This window comes from Pan troglodytes, chromosome 11 (genome assembly GCF_028858775.2).
Source record: "Pan troglodytes isolate AG18354 chromosome 11, NHGRI_mPanTro3-v2.0_pri, whole genome shotgun sequence".
Classification (NCBI taxonomy): Eukaryota; Metazoa; Chordata; class Mammalia; order Primates; family Hominidae; genus Pan; species Pan troglodytes.
In genome coordinates, this window is record NC_072409.2 from 11,411,486 (window position 1) to 11,436,555 (window position 25,070).

General features: G+C 43.9%; 1 protein-coding gene across 37 annotated transcripts in view; it reads right to left on the reverse strand.

The window, feature by feature from the left end:
• RALGPS1 (Ral GEF with PH domain and SH3 binding motif 1) overlaps positions 1–25,070 on the reverse strand; it is a 309,829-nt gene that overhangs the window by 178,687 nt on the left and 106,072 nt on the right. For 34 of the 37 annotated variants that reach the window (XR_010148845.1, XR_010148843.1, XR_010148844.1 and 31 more), the window contains one exon: positions 9,941–10,024. The exons of the other annotated variants lie outside the window; for them this stretch is intronic. Coding sequence is in view for 31 of the 34 variants with exons in the window: in XM_054659088.2 (XP_054515063.1) it covers positions 9,941–10,024 (84 nt within the window). In the remaining 3 variants the exon portion in view is untranslated. The remainder of the gene's footprint in view (positions 1–9,940; positions 10,025–25,070) is intronic. 37 annotated transcript variants of the gene reach the window in all.

Below are 25,070 nucleotides of genomic sequence, written 5' to 3' on the forward strand. Positions count from 1 at the left end.
CATGGAGAAACCCCATCCCTACTAAAAATACAAAATTAGCCGGGTATGGTGGCGTATGCCTGTAATCCCAGCTACTCAGGAGGCTGGGGCAGGAGAATTGCTTGAACCCAGGAGGCGGAGGATGCGGTGAGCTGAGATCACGCCACTGCACTCCAGCCTGGGCAACAAGAGTGAGACTCTGTCTCAAAAAAAGAAAAAAAAAAAAGATTCATCCATGTCTTTATATGACTTGATAGCTCATTCTCTCTTTTTTGGAAGAATGCTATTCCACTGTATGGATTTACCATGGTTTATTATCCATTTACCTTACCTAATGAAGGATGATATCTTGGTTACTTCTGATTTTCAACAACTATGAATAAAGCTGCTATAAACATTTGTGTGCTGTTTTTTGTGTGTGGATATAAGTTTTCAGATCAGCTAGGTAAATACCTAGGATTGCAATTGCTGGATTGAGTGTCTCATTTCACATTCCCACCAGCAATGAATAAGAGTTTGTGTTGCTTCAGATCTTTGACGGCAATTGGTGTTATCAGGGTTTTTTGTTTGTTTTATGTAGACATTCTAATAGGTATGTAGTGTTTTGTGTTTCCCTAATGACAAATAATGTTGAGCATCTTGTCATATGTTTATTTGCCATCTGCATATCTTCTTTGGTGAGCTTTCTTCAGATCTTTTGCCCATTTTTTAATTGGGCTATTTTCTTATTGTTGAGTTTCAAGAGTAAATTTTGGATACAACTCCTTTATCATATATGTGTTTTGCATATATTTTCTCCCAATCTGTGGTAAGTCTTTTAATTCTCTTTACCATGTGTTTTGCAGAGTGAAAAAAATTTAATTTTCATAAAGTTCCAACTTATTTTTTCTTTGATGAATTCTGCTTTTGGTGTTTTATCTGATAACTCATTAACAAATCCAAGGTCATACAGGTTTTCTTCTACGTTTTCTCCTAAAAGTTTTATAGTTTTGTCTTTTACATTTAGGCCTATGATCCATTTTCAATTAATTTTTAGGAAAGGTCTAAGGTCTGTGTCTAGGTTCATTTTTTTTTTTTACATATACATACAAATATTTAAATTCTTCCAGCACCACTTGTCCTTTCTCCGCTGAATGCCCTTGTACCTTTATCAAAGATCAGCTGACCATATTTGTGTAGGTCTATTTATCAGCTCCATCGACCTATGGGGCCAATTCTTTCGCCAATACCATGCTGTCTTGATAACTGTAGCTTTACAATAAGTGCTGAAATCAGGTAGAGTGAGTCTTCCAATTTTGTTCTTTTTCAGTATTGTGTTGATATTTGTAAAACAGCTTTCTAGGATTTTGATTGGGATTGCACTGGATCTATTGATCAAGTTGGGAAGAACTGACATCTTAACAGTATTGAGTCTTCCATTCCATGAAGATGGAGTATTTCTCTATTTATTTAGCTCCACTTTGATTTCTTTTATCAGTTTTTGAGGTTTCCATATTAACAGAACCTGTACATATTTTGTTAGAGGTATATCTAAGTTTTATGGTTTTCTTGGTGATATTGTAAATGGTATTGTTTGTTAACTTCAAATTGCAGTTCCTCATTGCTGGTCTAGAGGAAATCAATTGACTCTTGTATACTGGCCTGTGTCCTGCAACTCTGCTTACTCACTTCTTAGTTCCAGGAGTATTTTTGGAGATTTCTTTGGAATTTTCTATCTAGATAATCACGTCACCTATGTATAAAGGTTGTTTTACTTCTTCCTTTCCAATCTGTATACATTTTATTTATTTATTTTCTTGTCTTACTGTACTAGCCAGGACTTGCAGTAAGATGTTGTACAGAACGGATAAGAAAACACATCCTTGCCTTGTTCCCAGTCTTAGGGGGAAAGTATTCAGTGTCTTACCATTATGTATGATGTTGGCTGAAGGACTTTTGTAGATGTTCTTTATCAAGTTGAAGAAGTTCTGTTCTATTCCTAATTGGCTGAGATTTTTTTTTTTAATTATGAATGAGTACTGGACTTTGTGAGATGCTTTTTCAGGTCAAATGATATAATAATATGATTTTTCTACCCTAGCCTATTGTACAGTGGATTACATTAATTGATTTCCAATTGCTGAAGGAGCCAAACACACCCGGAGCATAACCCCAGTGGGTCATGGTGCTAATAAACTTTTAATACACATAACCTATTATTAACACTATTATTGTTATAGTGGTATAGCTAGCACTGGCATTTAGCTACTGAGGACTATGATATCTGGGACATGCCACAGCGGAATTATAAAAAAACAGAATAGTTATGAACACAACTTTATTCAGTTAACCAACCATGAAAAAAACAATCAAAGAATAAAACAAAGAAAAACAACAAGAAAAATCCAGGTTTAAAAATACTACTATTTCTTATGAAAAATCTACTTTTGCCACAAATTTCTCCTAAGTCCATTCACAGTTTTCTTAGAAACCAAGAGTTTGAAAGCATCTTAGAGGTCCCATCTACTCCCTGCCCTGACAGCTGCATGGTGTTCTACAGTAATAAAGCCCTTGTCTGGTCTCTGCCTCAGCCTTCATGGTTAAGAAACTTCCTTATATTAGGAGGAGGCCAACTGCCTCCCCGTTTCCATCCCTTGGGCCCTGCACTTATTGACCAGGCCCCATAGATTATGCTGAATCCAGCTTCCCCATTAAGAACTCCTCAATTGCTTGAAAACCTTGATGACCTTCTCCCTGAGTCTTCTCACTCACAGATCCTCCACCTATCCCTGTATAACATGTTTTCCTTCCCCTACTCTTCTAGTCACTGTAATACTTACATGCCACTCCTGTGTGATAATTCCCACCCTCACCCCTCATGTGAGGCACCCAGAACCAGACGTAACTGTCCAAGAGTGGTCTGGATAAAGCTGAGAAAAGCAAGATTACTACACACATACTAGAATGCCTAAAACACAAAATAGCTGACAATATCAGTTGCTGGCAAGGACTGAAGCCACACACTCATTCATTGCTGGTGAGAATACAAAATGGGACAAACACAATCTAGCTTGTGTTCCTAGGTATATACCCAGCTGATCTGAAAATCTAGCCGAGTGCGGTGGCTCAGGCCTGGAATCCCAGCACTTTAGGAGGCCGAGGTAGGCAGATCACGAGGTCAGGAGTTCGAGACCAACCTGGCGAACATGGTGAAACCCCGTCTCTACTAAAAATACAAAAATTAGCTGGGTTTGGTGGCATGCACCTGTAATCCTAGCTATTCCAGAAGCTGAGGTAGGAGAATCGCTTAAATCCAGGAGGCGGAGGTTGCAGTGATCTGAGATCACGCCACTGCACTCCAGCCTGGGCAACAGAGCAAGACTCCGCCTCGGGGATAAAAAAAAAGAAAGAAAGAAAACTTTAGTACACACACACACACACACACACACACACACACACACACAAATGTTTGTAGCAGCTTTATTCATAGTTGTGAAAACTGGAAGTAACTAAGTAACTGAGATGTCCTTCAGTAAGTGAATGGATGAACAAACCATGGATGGTAAATCCATACAATGGAATATACACATACAAAAGAGCTGTCAAGACATATAAAGTAATATAAAGACATGGATGAATGTTAACTACATATCGCTAAGTGAAAAAAGTCCATGTGAAAAGGCTACATGTTTATGATTCCACGGTAGAGATGGTAAACAGATCAGGATCTGGATTGCTATCTTCCCCTCCACACCAATCCTGCCTTCTTCCTTGGGCAACTTCAACATCACTGCAAATGACCCTGGCCTCAGATCCCTTGAGCACTTCAACTTTAGCAACTAGACCTCCCTACCACCTCAGCCACCTCTTTCTTCTTGATTTCCCAGACCTGCTCTATGTCAGAAAATTTCGGTTCCATCTGGGGCTACAATCTTTAAACATTCTAGTCCTTACTCTCTCCTTGACCCCCACTGTGTCAGACCTTTCCTCTCACCATGTCCTGGATTCCCTGGCAGCCCTTTTCCTTGGCATCCTTTTCCTCTTAAGCAGACCAATCCCCTATCATTTGTCACTTCAGCCTTTTCTTTTCTTCTGAGACAGCGTTTCGCTCTGTCGCCCAGGCTGGAGTGCAGTGGTGAGATCTCGGCTCACTGCAACCTCCGCCCCCCGAGTGCAAGTGATTCTCTTGCCTCAGCCTCCCAAGTAGCTTGGACTGCTGGTGTGCACCACCACGCCCAGCTAATTTTTGTATTTTTAGTAGAGATGGGATTTTGCCATGTAGGCCAGGCTGGTCTTGAACTCCTGACCTCAGATGATCCACCTGCCTTGGCCTCCCAAAGTGCTGGGATTCCAGGCTTGAGCCACCATGCCCGGCCTACTTCAGCCTTTTCTTTGCCACTAGTTTAACTTCCCTTGCATCTTGACCCTTCCAAAAAATCTGCTTTGCCAACCCCTAAGGGGATGGGTCTAACCATTTGCTCTTCCATGTACCTACTCCTAGGCTGAAAAGTGCAACTAGAGAAAACCACCTACTACCTACATGCACTGGGGCCACTTAGAAAATCACAATCTCTATTTCATCTGGGCCACCATCACTGCCCAAGAGTCTTGCTGTATTTCCAGAGTCAGCTCTCTCTCCTTTCCTGTGAAGCAGCTTTTTTCAAGCTTTCCCCAAACCCATCAATCTTCTCGCCCCACTCCTTCCCCCTTTCCCTCCCATTTCACTGACGAAGAAAAGCCATCACTCTCCTTGTATTGCACCTACAAATGGGTCTACATCTGCCCCTTTCCTTTCTGCTGACTCATCTCTTACACTGAAGAGGCACCCAGGTCTTGGCTTCTTCCACCTTTTCTGAGACTTTACCTCATTAAGTACTTCCTCCCTCTCCTCATCTTTAACTTTTCCAGGTCCACTGGCTCCTTCACATCCTTAAGGATCTGCTCACTTCAAAGAAGAAAAAAGCATGCAACCACCTCCCAGGACTTTTTTGACTCCTCCACTCTCCAGCCACTCCCTTCTCAGCTCCCCTTGGAGCCAGTGTTGTAAGAATCACTTACACCTGCTCTCTTCATTGCCTCACATCTACCACTCAACCTGCTACATCCCTGCAAAACTGTCCTTGCTGCTAAAATCAAAGGACGCTTTTTTAGCCCTGTCTTAGAAGACTCATTCTGTAGCATTCCCTCATTTCTGAAACACTGATTTCCAGATACTGCCCTTTCCATATCACCAAGTGTTCTGCTCCCAGGTTGCTCTCTCTCTGCCTCCTGTGTGGCCTCCTCTCCTCTGCCCATCCCTTAAATGTCAGCAATCCTCAGGTACTCACTTGGGCCTCTGTTTCTCCTTGGATGATTTCACTGACCCCAGGCCTTCAAATGCAGGTGACTCCAATATTTGCATCTCCAGGCTGGACCTTTCCCCGACTTCCAGACTCAAATATCCAATGACCTCCTGCATACTTCATCCCACATGTCCAAACCTAACTCATCTCCAACTCTCAAAACTGCTCCTCCTTTGTGTTCACTGTCTCAAGGATGGGACTGCCCAAATACCAAAAGAGGACCCTCTTTTACTCTTCTCTGTCATTTCCCTCCATAACCAATCAATCACCAAGGGCTGTCATTTTGTCTTCTAATATTTTCTTGTGCCCAGCCAGTTTACAGCTCCAATCCCTCACTCACATTGAAGGAACAGACCCCACTCTGGCCTCCCTTGCTCCTGCACATGCCTTTCCTCTGGTTTCCCCATCTTAGCACAGATTCCCCTGGACTGGAATCGCCTCCATCATGTTTGCCTCCTACACTCGACTATGAGCTGACAATGGCAAAGGCGACAATTTGTTTATTGTTGACCCCCTGAACCAGCACAGAGCCTATTACATATTCAGTCAATGACTACTGAATACATAAATGAATAAAACTAGAGTGATGAGCCTCATATAAAAGGGAGTATTACACAATGAGGAAAGAGTAACTGTTTAGAGATAGCATGTGGAAGAAAGGAGAATGCTAACATTGTCTCCCAGCTCTGTGATAAATTAGGTTTGGAAAAGCAGAAGTTTCTATTAGAAAAGTGTTCAGAAAAAAACAGAAGGCCCCTTAAGCAGAGGAATTCACCAGCTATGTAAATCTGAGCAAGTTGTTTCACTTTGCAGAGCCTCAGTTTCTTTATCCATGAAATGAGTGTAAAATATCTATCTCATTAGGCACGTGAAAATTGAATTAGATAGCACGGGTAAAATGCTTAGCATAGTATCTGATTCAATAAGTTCAGCATTAATGCTCAATAAATGTTTTTAAAATAGTTTCAATTAAAGCCAAGAGGAAGCAGAAACATTCAGTCACTAGGCTCATGAGCATGGGAGTTCAGAGGGCAGACAGGACTTGAGAGTGACAAGGTATCAACAAGGTATCAACTTGGGGAGAAAGTTCAGAGCAGACTGGAAGAGTACAAGAGAAAAGAAGGTCTATGATAACTATCTGTCTTCCTTTCTGGCCCTCATCCATAGCTTCTTCCTTCCAGAACACCCTGATTTTCCTTGAGGAAATACCCCTTCTCCATTCTCAGTCCCTGTGGCCTAGGCCTACCACCTCTCCTCCATAGGAAGGCCTGTTTCCAAGACCTGGCCAATCAGAGCTTCATGTCTTCCTGGTCACAGTGATTAGATCATAACAAACAAGATAGGCCACAAGCCAGGGCAATCTGAGCCACTGAGTCTCAATTCCAGGGCATCAGATAGAGCTACTAAAAAAGCAGCAGGTCTTTTCTCCTGAGGTTGCCCTCGGAATATGATACAAGCCTGGAATTGTTGCTAGCCATCCTGCAACCACAGGGGGAGGCTACCTGAGGTAGAACCAGCTCAGAGGAAAGCAGAACCTGGAGGTGGAGAGAGCAAGACCAAGTTCAGATGGTACTGTCCCCACTGCCTAGATTCAGCAATATTTGAAGTCAGTATCTCCCTAGATTTAGTTATTATACAAAAACCATGAAGCTCTCTTTTGTGCTTACCTGAGTTTGAGCTGGGGTTTCAGTCATTAGCAACTATAAAATGTGCCCATGAGACAAGTTGGAAACATTTGGCCCTGTCCAATCTCCATGAATAGAAAAAGGTCCTGAGACCCAAAGAGAGGAGGGGCCTTAAAGCAGGTTAGCAGCATGGCCTAGACTAGAACCACATTTCTCCCAATTCCCTCTCCACCTTTTCCAAAATTTTCAGCATCTTTGTGATACAAGGCCAACCTTGCACATATGCCCAAGCCTGTTGGTCTGGTCTTAACCTTCCTTTCAGCTCATAGCTCCTACTACTCTGCCCCTTTGTTTAAGCTTACATGGAATGTTTACTAAGTGTCAAGCACTGGGGTAACCCGTTTATATTCATGATTCTTGTTTAGTCTTCAAAAACCACTTAAAATGATTCTTCCTGTTTTATAAATGAGGACTATGAGGCTGAGAGAGGCCAAAAGCCAACCCAAGATCATACAGCTAATAAGTTGTTGCGATAAGACTCACACCCAGGCCTGTGGGATTCCCTGAGACACAGCTTCTCAGTCTATTGTCCGCAGACCCATAAATGTCCACACATAAACTCCCAGAAGGCAGTGAACACCCTAAAATTAAATGCAAATTTGTATATCTCTGCAGTTTTCTGGAGGAACATTCATATGTGATACTGTCAGATTCTCAAAAGAACCCAAGACCCAAAAAAGATTGAGAACTTCTGTGCTACACAGGGTATTCCTTGGGGTTGTAACATAGGCTGGCTCATAAAAGACCTTTAGTGAACTTGGCCAAACTCTTCCACCTCAGCCACTCTATGAGCAAATCCCAAGGGACTCGGATCCCACGGAGAAGCAGGCAAGCACTAGCCACTGGGTTTCTGTTTGGCCACAAGAAGCCTCAAATCCCCTGGCAACCTCCTCCCAATCAGCTGATCTTCACATTTCTCTTTTCTTCTCCCAAAACATTTGGATGCTTACTACATGCCAGACATTGTGCTAAAGCTCTTCATATTCCATTTGTTCTTCATAACAACAGTGCAAGGAGAGCACTACTATTATTCTCAGTTACAGAAAAGAAAGCTGAGGCTCAGACAGGTAAGTGACCTGCTTTCTTTTATTTGGAGTCTGATGAGTCTTGTTCTCACACATAAAATTCTGCCAGGAAGGGACGCCAACGAGTTCATCCCAAAGAAGGCAGCTCCAATGGCTGACCAGGCCTGGCCTCTGGCCAATTTTCAAACCAGAGCTACCAGGGCTATGTCCAGAAGCTGCTGGCTCTCCGACTGGCTGATAGGCCAGCAGGAAGACCATTTCCCAGAGCACTGTTTGAAAAAAAATGTGACTTTGCTTCTGGCTCATTTCATCACTTGGTCTGAGCTGGACACAACACAATTGTTCACAGAATAAGCCACATCGCCTTTGCCAAGTTGACCTGGCATCCACATGCAAAGCAGATTACATCAGAGCCCCAGCAGACCCTCCTCTGGGAGCTCTGTGGCTGGTCAGAGGTGGGGACTGAGTTGGCTCCCAGTCAAATAGTTTTGTTAAGGAAACTATGAATTCCCTGACAAAATTCTCACACTTTTTTTGTTTTTAATTAAAGACTAAGCTCAGTTGAAAAGAGACGATTTTTCAAAACAAAGAAGAAAGAAGCAAAAGACTTTGGAACTTCTCTTTTCAAAACAAACAGTGTGCAGCCCCTACTCCAGATGCACCTAGGTCTTTCTTGGTTCCTACTATATCTCATCAAATAATAATAATGCTAATTCGAGCCTCAATCTTCAAACTACAAGCTGGTGCCTTTCTGAGGATCCCGCTGGACTTGGGGTGGAAGGTCAAGGCTGGAGAAGCCTGGAGAGGGTTGAGCAACAGTGATGCACAAGACCAAGCATTTCCGAGAGAGAAGGCCCAGCTGGAGAGAGGGCCCAAAGGGAATCCAGGCCCCATCACCCAGAGGGCCAGTCATACATACTACGCAACCTCTAGGCTACTGGCCTCATTAGAAACCAGAAAAATAAGAATGAAGGAAATCTGTCAACAGTACAATTTGGGGTTTTGGTTTGCATGCTTTCTCCTGAAGATCACACAGGTCTGGCTGAGAAATAAGACACCCTACCTCCCTCAGTTGATCCAAGTCTCCAATCATCATTCCAGATCTTCATACCTGGAGCACAGGTTCTTGTTGGACCAAGTCAGTTTAAAGTAGTGCAAGGCCAGGGATCAGGCCATCAGGAATTCAAGAAAATTCAATTTAAAAAGTACTTCCTGAGCACCTCATCTATTCGTTCCATATATTGTTAATGAGGGTCTATGATATGCCTGACATTGGGCAAGGTGGTGGGGGACACAGTAATGAACAAGATAGACATGCTCATGGGGCTCCCAGGACGGCAAGGAAGGTGGAGACTACAGAGTTATACAACATGAGGACAAATTAGTAAAGGATCACAGGGAGCACAGGGTACAATGTGGGGATATGTGACCTCACACAGGCTGGGGATTCAGGGAAGACTCCCCAAAGAAATGACATTTAGGCTGAGATCTGATTGGAAGTTGAACAGGGAGGAAGGATTCTGGGCTGTGAAGACCACACACATGGGGCCTGACAGGAGAGAGATAAGGTATATCAGTAAGAGAAGGAAGGCCAGGAGGAGGGAAAAGAGATGAGGCTGGAAGAGTGGACAGAAGCGAGATCCACCATGCTGAACCTTGCAAAGCATATTAAGGTACTTGAACCTTAGCTTAAGTGAAACTGGAAGTCACTGAAGTGATTTAAGCATAGGAAAGGTATGTTCAGTTCCACCTGCTCTGTGAAAATGGACTATAATGGCACAAAACTGGATAAAGGTGGGGGACTCATATGAGAAGCTGGATCTGGGGCCAGCTGGGAGCCTGGGAGACAGCTTTGGCAGGGGGCTCGCAGCCTACAGGGGACAGCAGCAGATTGCTCTCTGGATAGGCACATGCAAGGGGTGTTGCTTACCTGGTTAAACCTCCGGGTAAAGGCCACAACGTTAGGGGCAAGACTGTGTTTCTCCTTCTTACTCCATCCACAGCTGGCTAGTTCCTAGGAAGCACAGAATGAATTTCAACAGTGATTCTAGTTGGGATGCAAAATACACCAGGGGCATTAAATGGGAACATGAGCATGCATGAAGGTGGGAAAGGGCTGACACCTTGGCTGTTCCCATCTTTACCAGGTGGAAGAGAAGGGCTGGGTTTGTAGGTGACGGTGCAGCCTGGGACTACCAGAAATGAGGATAACTGGATTACTTTTCTCAACAACTCTGGCCATTTTTCCCAGGATTTCTGTGCCAAAACAAATCCACTGCCACTCTGCCAGCTTCTCTAAGACCAGAAGTCCTTCTTACAATGCAAATTGTCTGAGGGGGCACAGAAATGTTTTAACCAGCAGAACTCATCCCCACATAGTTGTGATGCCAGGGCTCCATTAAAAAATCTCAGATTTCACTGGCCACATGACATCATCCATTCCTGGTGTGAGGCAAAGTCTCAGTCCAAGCCTACTGCAATCAGAGAAGCTTCTGGTATGACCTCAGATTCTGTCCTGAAGTTGGCCCCTCCAATCCCTCATATAACCAAAAGCATGCAGAAGGAAAGGTCCCCTTTAATATCTTGTTCAGGGGCCTTGTCTCTTTTTTTCCACTAGGTTTAGCATTATAATTTGAAGAACTGAATTATCTAGATTTTATTTATCAGTAAGGCTGGCTCTTAGCCAAGGGATAAAAGCTGGACACAATAGGAGCAATCTAATGGGATTACTTGGTGCTACAAAAAAGGACCAAGGAGAAGCCATCATCCAAATGCCCAGCATTCTCAGTGTGTGCCTTGTGGAGCCCTGAAACAGACTAGAGGAAAGGTAGCAAAGGTTGCAAATTCTGAAATTCTCCACCTATAAGTTACAAGACTGCCTTTTAATTCCTACCAGGCCTCAGTATTACTAATAACATTGGTTTTTTGCCATTGACCTAGAGTTTTCATAAGATCTTTAGTGAGAGGCAGCTGCCCAGCAGCTACAATAGATACAGATCAGGGGTCTCCTAGGAGAGCGGGGAGGGGAGCAGTAGGAACAGCCCAGGACAAAACTGGCCACTAGCAGTCACGTCTGAAGGGCCACGCCTGTCAAACAGACCTTAGGACCTGACAATCAGCCACAGACAGGGGCTTGGTGGGAGCCTGGCTAAAGGCAACAGCAGCTCCTGGTCACAAGATGAATGCCCTGGACTTAGGAACACAGAGGAATCAGCCAGAGGCCGAGACACCTCCTCCTGGTGCCTCACTTCTGTCCTTAAGGTCACCCACACAAGAGAACACAAACAACCTGGAGCCTGCCATGTCCTTCACACCCTCACAACTTAGACTCAAGTAATAGCAATGACAACAGAATTCACTGGTGCTACCATTTAGCAAGAATTCCCCACACAGCAGGTGCTGGACAGGGCACCTCACCTATGTCACCTCATGTAATTCTCACCACATCCATTTTAATAAAGAGGTTTCTTTCTCTTGGATGAATATTGTGACTCTACTTTTCAAAAGCAGAGATGAGTCTCTTTAAGTTGTAGAAGTTTCAGCTGTTTACTATGATTCTTCTTGTTCTGATGACATATATTTGCACTTGGTTTCTTTTTTTAATTTTTATTTTTGTAGAGACGGGGGTCTCACTGTGTTGCCCAGGCTGGTCTCAAATTCCTGGCCTTAAGCGATCTTCTTGCTTCGGCCTCCAAAAGGGCTGGGATTACAGGCATGAGCCACTGCACCCAGGCTATGTTCGGTTTCAAATGTATGTTTGACCTACCTCAGTTACATGTACTATCTCCCTCTCTTTAAAACACATACTTGAATCACTTTGCAAATATATGTTATTATTGCCCTTTTAAAGTTTGTTTGTGAAGACAAAGGCCTCTCTCCCCAGTGAATCACAAAGCCAGTCCTGGAAAAGTATGGGTTTATAACCAAATATAAAACCCAACTCATAAAACTGATGTTTCAGGACTGAGGCATGGTTGTTGCCCAATTTCTAGCTGATAATTGCTCCCTTTGTATTTTTCCTGAATTTTCAAATAAATAGCAGAAGTCGTGTGTGTGTGTGTGTGTGTGCGCGCACACGCACATGTGCATGCGTGAATTTAATACAGACTCTGTGGTCTTATTTCCACACCGTAATAACTTCAGACAACACCCAGAAAGGGAGCAGTGTGGACCCCAGGGTCAGATCCTGGCTGGCCACACACCAGCTGCACAATGCTTATCTTCTCAGAACTTCTAGTTTCTCATCTTAAAGTGGGTATGATACTATATTTATCTGTGAAGCTCATTATAACAATTAAATGAGATTAAGACATGCAAAGCACCTAGCACGTGACAGGTACTTGATAAAGGTTACCTGCCTTCCTCTTCCCAGGGGCACGCTGCTGTTAAGCAACAAGGCAGTATTCAGACTCAGCTTGAACGCCAAACGTCTTCTTTTTCCCACACCATTCTCTCTTTACTGTCTTGAATTATTAACAAAATCTATTATTATTTCTCTTTCATTTTGCTGATATCATGCAGGCAAGAACCAGTTGGTACTTAATACATCTTCCCTAAATTTACTTGGTTTGAACATTTCTAAGACCCTAATTCAAAAACTCTATGTGGAGTTATTGGGTTTTAACAATTTCCTAAGGAATCTTTCGCACTAGAATGCATGTAACATTTAAAATTAACACATCAGCAGAGTAAAACATTATGTTTGAGAAGTACTTTGATAAAATGGAAGGAGCAAAGGATTTTGAGCCAAAATATCTTGCTCTGAATCCCACACCATGTCACTTATTTCCTGGGAAACACCAGACAAATCACCTCTCTCGGCATCAGTTCCTTCAGTACTAAATATGAAGATGCTGTAGCTAACCCCATAGAATTGTGACGGAGACTGAAGGACGCAGAGCCTGACAAGGGAGGTGACATGCGGGGCACAGGGCCTGGCTGGCAGTAGATGCTCAAGCAGCCTCTGTTGAATGAATGAAGCATGAGCACTCCTCAGTGTGAAGACCTCCCAAATTCAGCACAGAAGATTTATCACAAGGTCAGAAGAAGTAAGACCATTCTATCTGTGCTAAAACAAGTACTGGGCCTGACCGCTTTGGCGCAGTTCCTCTTCTGTGTTTGGTCTTACAGGATTACAAGAGATTCCATCCGTGTTAAGTGGGTTTAGGAAAATGTGAAGTAATAGAACAAAACTCTTCCAGTCACTAATGCCTAAAAAAGGTCCACACTGTGGAACTTATTTGAGTGTAATTTAGTTAAAATTGACCAGAGGAGACAAGGCTGATTCTAGAAGGGAGACAAGGGTTTGGGATGAGACCAGTATGGCCCTGGTAGCTCTGTGTCTGTGGTGAGCCACTGCGCTGCCCAGGGACTGTCGCACAGCCCTTCCCATGGGCGCTGAGGCCCACATCTTGCCCAGACGGTCCCTGGCCCTGACTTCGTGGCTGAGCTGACTGGATGTGAGGGGACTAAGAGCCTGTGCAGTCCTTTACCAGGTGCTGCTGAGACCTTCCTCCTGTCACCAGGGTGTTCCTCAGGCTCATCAAGGAAAAACAGATGCTATGAGAAGAAAACTTCCTGCCACCAAACTTAAATGTCCTTGCATCCTCTCCCTCCTTCTGGCTTTAATGAAAGAGGGGCTTCTTTCGCTCTCTTCCTGCCCCCATCCCACCCCTCTGCCTTCTCAGAGATCTTACTCTGATGCCCTCTGTCATCCCTGTACCTTCCACGTCTTCCTCTCCAATTTCTCCTTCCTGCTAGCATTTTAACATGCATTAAGCTTCTCCCATTAATATTAATAACAATAAAAAACACCTCTCCCAGACCCTGTCCCCTCCAGCTCCTGCTCACTCTTCTCCCTTGCAACAGAACGACTTAAACTCACTCCCCTCTCCTACCTGCCTTCCCTGCTCTCTGCTCCCCTGTAACTGTTCCTTCCCCTAAGACAACTTCCCAACTAGGAAATTAGTGCCCCTTCACCGGCCGCTCTTGGCCTCCACCATATTTGTTGTCCTCTGCCTTGCCTTTGCACACTGTGTTCTCCTGTTGTCTCCCCACCTTTCGGGCCCCTCACTCTTAGTCTTATTTTCCGGCTGCTCTTTTCTTTTCTGACACAATCTCCACCTCAACTTGTCCAAGGTCATCTTCTACATTCTTCTATATTTCTCCCTAGAAGATCACATATACTGACTGTTGTGGCTTCAACTACATGTCTGTGTCCAGCCCAAGTTTCTCTCCTGAGCTCCCGTCCAAGATAGCCAGGTACCTCCTGGCCATACCTTCTTTGGCATCCACAGACAACTCAAAATCAGTGGGCCCAGAACCAAAGGGGTATCTGACCAGCTGCCTTAAATAAAAAACACGTTAACAACAAAAAATTCATTTAGACATTCATCTGACAGTCAAAGAAGAATGTTTATCACAAAGACACTGTGGAAATAATCCCTAACTGTGCAAAAACAACTTAGTCTTAATACCCCCACCTGTAAGCATTCCTAGGTGAAAGCAAGAATCAACACTGGTTTCAGCCGCCCCTGCAAAGCTGCTCTGGGCCACCCCACCATGAGGCTCACTCCACTAGCTGCCGGTTTTGTGCTTAGGGGTCTGGGAGTCAGACGCCTTGAGGTGAGCTGAGAAAGGCCCAACCCTGACCGTGTCTGGAGTCCATCAGGTAAGGCCTTGGGAAAGGAGACTGGGGAGTGGTGACAAGTCCTCTCTGAAGACCCCCACGGCATCTAGGCCATCGGGCCACAGGAAGCTGGCGTCAGCACATGGCCCTTCCACGTGTGCCTAACTCTCACTGCAGTCATCTCCAAATCACGTTCATCAAACGTGTCCACATGGAAAATGCATTGCCTCAAGGGCAAGTCACTACAACAGACCTCAGGACCACTGCCAGGCTGGCACCAGCCAACAGCACATCACCACTGTGCTCAATGGCTTTCTTCTTCCTCCTCCCTCCATGTTTCTCCCACTCTTCCCATCCTACCCTCTCACAGGAAGGAAAAAAAAACAACAGGAAAGACCTGCCAGATTTGCTTTTATAAATCATCTTCAGAAGAACTGGTGGGACAATTACACACCTAACCAAAGGAGTTCTGAAACACCCTGGGAGATAGGTGACCCAGTAAGGCAGTCAGGGAGACAGTGCCAGTTTTGGGGACCTGACCAGAGTGGGTCTGACTGGGGAGTAAGGCATTCAAGGCCTAGACTCTTGTGACAGAGTTAAGAATGGGCTAAGGAGATGGGCAAATAAAAGAGAATGGCTGGCGTGTCCTTCAGGGCTTCCATGCCTTGTCACCCACAAGGAAGTCTACATTCTTCTCTATCTATATTCACCCCAGGAGACCATATATACTGACTGCTGTGGCAGTAGCAAAGGTGCATGATGTCCACACCTTCCTTGTGTGGAAGTTGGGGGTCTAGAGGCCCAAGCAGGAGTAACAGAATTCCATGAAAGCTACCCACCTGGGATCTGGCAGAGGGGCTGGCTCTGGTCTCAGGACTGAGCTCTGAGGGCACAAGGGTCACAAAAAAGAGGCCACAGCATATAGTAGTTAAGGACTTACATGGACCAGGGCTGATTCCCTGGCTGTGTGACCCTGGACAAGTCACTTAAACTCTCAGTGCCTGACTTTCTGCATCTGAAAAATGGCATTAATAATAGCACCTCCTTTGTAAGGTAGTTATAGGAATTGAATGGGCCGATATTTGCAAAGTGCTTAGAAAAAAATGATACATTGTAATATTTTTAACATGCTTATTAAATTAAATAATGCTCAAAGGGGAAAGGCAGAGCTGAGCAGTGGGTGCAGGGGCTGAAAATTCAGGCCAGGAGAGCCCCTGGAATCAGATGGAGGAGGCACACAGGACAGCAGTCCCTGGACAGTAGGACTCCAATGGTGCCAGGATGAGAGCCAAGGCCCAGCCAGAGGGAAGCACCAGCAAGATTTATTGAGCACCTACATTGTGCCAGGAACTGTGCTACACACTCCACAGAGACCATCTCATTTTATCCTCACAGAACCCTCACAGTGGATATGACTGCTCTGACCTCCAATTTCTAAATGAAATAATATGTAACAAGCAGGTAATTTGTCCAGACCACACAGGTAGTGGATGGTAGAAGTGATGGGAGCCCATCCTCACCACAGCCAGAACAGAGCTGCAGGCCTTAGCCGGGGCTCCGGCAGGCTTGCAGCCTAGAGGAGAACTGGGTGACATGAAGGCATAGACCAAAGCAGAACCTGTGCAGCCTTCTGAGAGCACCACACCTGAGTTAGGGCCAGCCCAAGAATCGGGCTGCCATGGCCAGAATGGGGCATAGTGCCTCTGGCAACACAGGCAGGGCTTAAAAGACAAAAGGGATAATAGGATCCAGAGTTAAAATGTCTACAGATACATAGGGAGCTCCTCCAGGGGCAGAGACTTAGGGATATCTAGAATCAGTGTTTACTGAGTGTTAAAATGGCCTGCTAGACTCTGGGCTAGGGGACTTACACGCTGTAACTTACTGAATCCACAAACAAGACGATGAGATAGGCACCAATTGATGGATGAGACTATGAGGCTCAGAGAGATTGCCACATGTCTAAGGTCACACGGCTAGTAAGTGCTGGAACTGGGATTCAAACCTCAGTCTGATTCCAGAGCCCACGCTCTACATGGTGTCAGAAAAGTCAGAACTCACAACAATCTGAGACTACAAAGCAGGATAAGGGAAGCAAAGAAGCTTCTTGGTTCTTTTAGGCAGCAAATGTGCCATAGTTTATGGATATGCTAACTGGGGAGAATACGCATCTGGTCTGTTTCAGAGAAGCCTCATCCACTGGTGGGTGGGGGTCGCATCCAGTACCACCAGTTCTCCCCTCAGTAAAATCTGCAGTTCCAGCAGATCCTAATAGTTATTAACAAAATATAAATGCTTGTATTTGTATATATTTCACTGTAAACACAATCAAATATCATCTTTTTCTATAACTCTTAATGAGACCATGAATCAAATATGTGAGAGAACAATGAAGTTAGTCCATGATTAAAAACAAGTTTCAAAAGGGAGAAGCTGATTCCATCATCTGTGTCTGCGACAAACCCAAAACCACCTACAACTGGTGCCATATTAAGTTCAAAACAGGTTGTATGTTCAAATGACACCTGACATACGCATTTGCCTAACATCACTCCCAAGACCCCTCTGACAAAGCACAGAAGTAAAAGATAGACCTAAACTAGGAAGAGAATGGAGTGGAGGGCACTACTACCCTCGTCAAATGAGAGATTTCAACACATTACTGGAGATCAGCACGGATTTTGATTAAACGAAAACAGAAAGTCTCAAGCTAGACTATGCCAGGAAGGGGCTACAGAGGTGGTGAAGTCAGGCTGCCTTGGGGGACCTCAGAAAGGCTCCTGGCTCAGAGTCATTAAGGAACAATAAACAGAGGACAAATGAAAGGTCAGTGTACTGGACACTGTCTCAGCCAGCACCCCCACCCGCTGCCTGCTAGCATCCACCCCCGGGCAAAAAGTGGGATGGGAGAATTAAAGGCTTCCATGCTGGAACCCACAGAATAAAGGTCGCCTCGTTTTGCTGACAGTTAGAAAACTGCACCCTGCATGCCAGTCCCCACCCTGTCATCCTGCAGTGTGGGCAACCTGCTGTGTCTTGCCCAGGCCACTTGGCTATCCCAGGCAGACTCCCCTCAGGAGAAAAGCCAGGGGAAAAAAGTCACAACACCTACAAGCCACCAGGCATATGAGTGAAGCCAACAGAATGGAAGGAAAACCAAGGTAATAAATGACAATGACTTTGGAAGAAAAAGAGACAAAAACTTAGAAAAAACCCCTCTAACGTACTTAGACACTGTTAAGAAAAGGAAATGCAACAGACTGAAAAAACATTTTGTAAAACAAATATGTGATAGAAAAGAGACTTGTATATAAAATATAAACTGTTACAACTCAACAATAGAAGTCAAACAACCCAATTGTGATGGTTAATACTGTGTCAACTTGATTGGATGGAAGGATGCAAAGTATTGATCCTGGGTGTGTCTGTGAGGGTGTTGCCAAAGGAGATTAACATTTGAGTCAGGGGGCTGGGGAAGGCAGACTCACCCTTAATCTGGGTGGGCACTATCTAATCAGCTGCCAATGCGGCTAGAATCTAAGCAGGCAGAAAAATGTGAAAAGACTACACTGGCCTAGCCCTCCAGCCTACATCTTTCTCCCATGCTGGATGCTTCCTGCCCTCAAACATCGAACTCCAAGTTCTTCAGTTTTGGGACTCGGACTGGGTCTCCTTGCTCCTCAGCTTGCAGACAGCCTATTGTGGGACCCTGTGATCGTGTGAGTTAATACTTAATAAACTCCCTTTTGTATATATATCATATATATATATATATATATATATATATATATATATATATATATATAATTAGTTCTGTCTCTCTAGAGAACCCTAATACACCAATGTTTTTTAAAAAGTAAACCACATCTGTAATCCCAGCACTTTGGGAGGCAGAGGCAGGAGGATTGCTTGAGCCCAAGAGTTTGAAACCAGCCTGGCAATATAGTGCAACCCTGTCGCTACAGAAAATTAGAAAAAAAACAAAAAACACTTAGCCAGGCATGGTGTGCTTGCCTGCAGTCCTAGCTACTCAGGAGGCTGAGGCAGGAGGATTGCTTGAGCCCAGGAGTTCAAGGCTGCAGTGAGCCATAATCATACCACTACACTCCAGCCTGGATGACAGAACAAAGACTGTCTCAAAAAAAAAAATGCAAAGAAAAGATTTGTTCATACACTTTACCAGGAGGATGCGTGGATGGCAAGTAAACACAGGGGAAGGTGCTCTATGTCATTAGTCAGTAGGGAAATGCAAACTAAATGACAATGGACACCACATTTAATTCAATCATCGCAAAAAGCACACATAAGTGACAATACCAGGTGCTATGGAGGATCAGAACAGCCATTTAGGAAAGCAGGTGGGCAGCTTCCCATCAAGTTAGGCACACACTTATCAACTGCCCCAGCAATCTCACTGGTAGGCCCAGCAATCCCATTGGGTAGGTATTTACCCAATACCAATATATGTCCACAAAAAACTTGTATGTGCATGTTTATGGCAACTTCATTCTCTATTTCCCCAGACTAGAAACAACCCGGATTTCCACCAGCTGGTGAGGCGATGAACAAATCATGGTACAGCCATATAATCCAATACTACTCAGCAATAAAAACACGAATGACAGAGTGACGCATACATCAGCGTACACGAATGTCAACAGTTTTATACTAAGTGAAAGAAACCACACAAGAAAGTATTATGATTTGACTTACATGACATTCTGGAAAAGGTAAACATGACAGAGACAGGAATTAGATCCTTGGTTGCCAAGGACTGGGAACAGGAGGCAAACTGGCTACAAAGGGGCACACAGAACTTTTGGGGTTGACAGACAAGGTCTCCACATGAGAACACTCATTCTTCACAATCACCAAACTGTTTACTAAAATGGGTGATTTTTACTGGATGTAATTAAACCTCAATAAATACGACGAAGGAAAAAAAAGGAAAGAGTCCAACCATAGAGCATTGCAAAGGAAGGTCCTATAAAAACAGCTGCGCAAAAGACTGGAAAACAACTAGTTCACACTGGAGCAGGACAAAGTGCTGCTGAAGGGAAGCCTCTGGGGAAATATAAAAGCAATTAAAAATATAACATGAATCAACATATAATACATACCCAGTATCAAGCAATCAATGGATTAAAAGAGAAGAAAATCTACAGGTCTTGTGAGGCATATTCTCTTTTGAATGGCCCAGGGTTACTAGGGAATGAAACACAATCCTGGCATAGTACTTGGCTTGACTATGTGTAACAGTTATGTAGCCATAATAATAAGTGTTGTTTGATGGTTTTCAACTTTAAGAGTCCACCTAAGGAAAAGTGAGATGAGTTTGGTGAAGCTCATTAATTAGGCAATGTAAAAGTATAATCAACAGAAGGTGGGCAATGGAGAACCGGAGGGAAAGCATAGGAAGTGAGCGGTCACAAAATACCACACAAAGCTGGTGAAACAAGAAATTCAGGCTTTGGTGTGCCAAATAAAATTCCAAAAGTAACCAGCAGAAAAAACAGTTTAAAGAGTGTACCTTTGGGGAGGGGACTGAGGTGAAGGTTTTTCTTCATAAGCTTTCCTGTACTATTTATCATGTACAAGATCATTTGGAAAAAATAATTTTTAGTAGATGACATATTACACATTGTAAACCTTGTAAAAAATATATTTTGAAGTTGAGTAAATACTCTAAAATATGCCTAATTTTTATAAAGTCATAACCTACTTATAACCTATCAGTGTCAACATTTATAAATAACACAAAGTTTTCACATGACCACTAGGTGCTTCTGTCCTTTTTTTTTTTTTTTTTTTTTTTTGAGACAGAGTCTTACTCTGTCACCCAGGCTGGAGTGCAGTGGCACGATCTCAGCTTACTGCAACCTCCGCCTCCCAGGTTCAAGCAATTCTTCTGCCTCAGCTTCCCGAGTAGCTGGGATTACAGGAGCCCGCCACCATGCCTGGCTAATTTTTGTATTTTTTAGTAGAGACAGGGTTTTGCCATGTTGGCCAGGCTAGTCTCCAAATCCTGACGTCAGATGATCCACCGACCTCGGCCTCCCAAAGTGCTGGGATTACAGACGTGAGCCACCGCGCCCAGCCCTGTTTCTGTACTTTTTGATGGAGTAGTTACGTGAAAATCATGACCAGCTGGACCTTAGGGAAACACACCTGTCCTACAGGAGAGCTGTTAAGGCTAGAATCAAGTGCATGCAGGTCCCCTGGTAGCAGAGGGAGGGAGCATTAGCACTGAGGGAGTCAGAAAAGCTCATGGCTGGAGGGGAACTCACTGCCAGGCACTGTCCCAAGCCCTCCCTGGAAGAAGACCAGCTGCAGTGAAACATGAAAGAAAAACAGGAAGGAGAGAAAGACAAAAAGAACAAGGAAGCAAGGAAAGGGGAAGAAAAATTGAAGAAAAGAAGGGAGGAGGAGGAATAAAGGGATTAAGGGCAAGTGGGAAAGGAAGAAGAGAGAGCCATCTAAGTGCCAGGACTGTGCTGGAAAGGTTCCACAGTGAGTCAGACCGGGTCTTGAAATTGGTGTCTGCTCAAAGCAGGGACAGACAGGAACATAAATTACCACAACTCAAGGCCACAAAGGACAACTGGACTTTCCTGCTTTATTTCCCAAGGTTGCAGTCCTAATAGACATTGCCTAGGTCCAAGCCTTCTGGGAGCTGCCAGTGGACTGAGGTATCTTTAGTTCTTTCTTGGACGATGATGGTGGTGGTGGTGATGATGATGATGATGATGATGATGATGATGGTGTTTGAAGAAGGGAAAGGGTTGATATGAAAGCATAAAGGAGGAAGGAAGAGAAAAAGGAAGAGACAACAGTGATTGGCAGTTTATAAAGCACATCTACATTCATTTATTCACCAAAATTAAAGTATGTTTTAGGAAATGCAGCAGTGAACAAACAAACATGCTCTTACTTTCATGGTGCTTACCTTCTACAGGAGAAGAGAGATTTCTAAAGAAATCATAATAAGTCAGAAGATAACTCCTGCGAAAAAGCATGAATGAGGATGAAGGTAGGAATATTTGGAGGGGATGTCTCAGCAGGCCTGTCTGACAAGCTGGCATGGAGTAGAGACAGGAATGAGGTAAACGAGCATGCTCTGCAGGTATCTAGGGGAGGAGGGTCCCAGGCAGAAGGAAGTGAAGTGCACGGGTCAAGACCCTGATTCAGGAACACCATGAGATATCTGAGAACAGCAAGGTAGCCCATGGCTGGAGCAGAAGGAGCCTGGGGAGGAGTGGGAGAAGAAACAGTGAGACAGGACAGGGGTGGGAGGCCAGGTCCCAGCCTTAAGGGAAGGTAAAGAGTGCAATTTTTTTTTTTCTGCATGGGATGGGAAAACAACGTAGGGACTGGGCAGAGGTGGCTCCCCAAACCCTCACATGGAGTGTTTGGTAGGCTGTATTGCCCTGATGCCATGAGGGAGAGCACGGCAGACAGGGCCCAAACCCTTTAAGCACCTTCTACTATACTAGAATCAAGTTTGGTAAGTGCACGGGATATTTGCATTTTCTTATGTGAGAGCAACTCACTTTGGTAATTTGAAATAAATACCTGTTAAGGGCTGTGTGTGTGGAGAAAGGGAGGAGGCAGGATGGGCCGTGGAAGAAATGAACATGAGGGCCTCCCGAGGCCCCAGAACCCCTGGCTAGACAAACCACAAGAGGGGGAAAGGATCACTGTGGAAAAATGGTGCCTCCAGTGAAATCAGTATACACATATATGTACTCACTGAATAAGCAGAAGCAATTTATCTTTCTCAGCTTTCAGGTCATACTAGTTTCTATAGAATAACAACTCATTTACAGTCACTACTGTTTCATCAAATCCTCAAGCTACCATCTGCTTGGAAAACATACAGACTTAGGGTCAGGAAGATGATGCAAATTTCCCAAAACCTTCCCTCTCCAGCCCTAGTACTACATAGCTCTGCACAATTAGAACCAGCTGTCAACGCAGGGCAGCAGCCAACTGCAACTCTGTGAGCAGTCTCCTGTCCACGTGACAGAGAAAGAGCCCGATTAGCGGACTGAGAGCAGCCGCCAGCAGCTCTGCTCACAAGATTAACAAACTGGGACTAGGCCCACAGGGCCACATGTTCATTCCACTCTTACACTGGGAATTATGTTCAATTCCCTTTCTCCATATTCTTGGGAAATGTTTTTTTCCAAATACATCATTCAGATACTCTCTTTAAAAAAAAAAAAGAAGAAGAAAAACTTTTCTTTTTTTTAATTAGGGACCTAATACATGTTCATTACAGAAAACCTGCATGATACAGAAAGCCCAATGAAGAACTTTTTTTAAAAATCTGAATGCTTTTTTTTTTTTTTTTTTGAGACAGAGTCTCCCTCTGTTGCCCAGGCTGGAGTGCAATGGTGCGATCTCAGCTCACAACCTCCACCTCCGGGATTCAAGCAATTCTCCTGCCTCAGCCTCCCGAGTAGCTGGGATTACAGGCGCACCAATATGCCCGGCTAAGTTTTTGTATTTTTAGTAGAGACGGGGTTTCACCATGTTGGCCAGGCTGGTCTCAAACTCTTGACCTCAAGTGATCCACCTGCCTCGGCCTCGCAAAGTGCTGGGATTACAACTGCGAGCCACCAAGCCTGGCCGGCAGGGTCTTATTACATTGCTTAGGCTGGCCTTAAACTCCTGGGCTCAAGCAATCCTCCTGCCTAAGCGTCCCGAGTAACTGGAACTATAGGCAGATGCCACTGGGCCTGGCCTCCAATGAAGAAAATTTAAATTACCTATTAGCCTTAACACTCAGAGAAAACTAAAGTTTACATTTTGGTTTATAATAATGACAATAAAAACAATAACATTTACTGAGGACATTTTCTAAGTGTCAGGCACAATGTCAGTAATTTTACATATATTTATCCATTGCTCCCTGAATTCTAACAACACCCCTATGAAATAGGTACTATTATTGCCCCATTTTACAGATGAAGAAATAGAGGCATAGCTGGAGAAGTTCAACAATTTGCTCAAATCCTCATATGTGTTCAATATGAGAGCCAGGACTAAACCTAGGCCTGTTGCCTCTGGAGCCTGGACCCTCAGCCACAGAGCACATCCATGGCCAGTAGCTATGCCCACACTCACAGGTGCAGGGGCACACACATGCACACACACTGGCTCTCAACTGAGCTCATACTATAGCTGTGGTTTTATAATCTGCTTTTGTCCTTAATACATTACAAACATTTTCTCACATCTGCCCACCCTTCCTTTTTAGAATTCCTGTGATATACACACATGACATCTCCTAGAAACAATTCATCACATTCATCTTCCTTTGTTTTTGCTCTGAGTTTCAGAAGAAAATTGTAGTTTGTCCCTTAATTTATTACTTTGGTTTTCTGCAATCTCTAACTTGTTGCTCACTTTTCCCATTGCAATTCATGTGTCTCAGCACAGTTCAATCTTTCTTAATGTTGATCCTCATGTGCTGCAGGGTCATCCTGACTATTGCTGGGAATACAAAATGAAATTTTTGGAAGTACCTGCTTCACAGGAAGGTGCAGGCTCTGACCTAATCTTCGCACTGCCTTCTATTTTTGACTAACTGAAACTTTTCTATATTTGATGAGTATGCTAAAAACCCTGCAAGAAACGAGAAAAGTTAACCCAAAGGTTCCAAGACCACATGGTTTTACCAGTGAGTTCTCTCAGGCTTTTGAAGAATACATAATTCTTATGGCAAATAGTTTATACCACAGCACAAAAAGTGACGGAAAAAAAAAATCCTCAAACTTAACAAGTTTGGCTAAGAAATACAGGAATCAGCTAATGTTAATAATCAAATAAGCATATTGATAATTCCAAGATAAAAAAGTGATATGATCCTCTCAATAGATATTGAAATGGTAATTGGCAAAATGTAACATTCATCTGAGATTTTAAAAAAGAGAAAAACAACTTAGAAGCTTAGTAGTATCTGTCTCAAACCAACAGCCCTCATTATACAATTGAGAGAAACACTACAGGAATTTGAATTGAAATTTGAAACAACAAACCCCCCATGACACATGTTTACCTGTATAACAAACCTGCACGCCCTGCACATGCACCCTTGAACTTAAAATCAAAGTTAAATAACAGCCTCAACCTGGAAACACAAATGTCAAGCAGCAGAATGGACAGACAAGTTGTGGTACATTTATACAATGGAATATTATTAGTAAGCAATAAAAAATAATGAACAGCAGCCAGGCGCGGTTGCTCACACCTGTAATCCCAGCATTTTGGGAGGCCGAGGTGGGTGGATCACAAGGTCTGGAGATCGAGACCATCCTGACTAACATGGTGAAACCCTGTCTCTACTAAAAATACAAAAAATTAGCCAGGCATGGTGGCGGGCACCTGTAGTCACAGCTACTCGGGAGGCTGAGGAAGGAGAATGGCA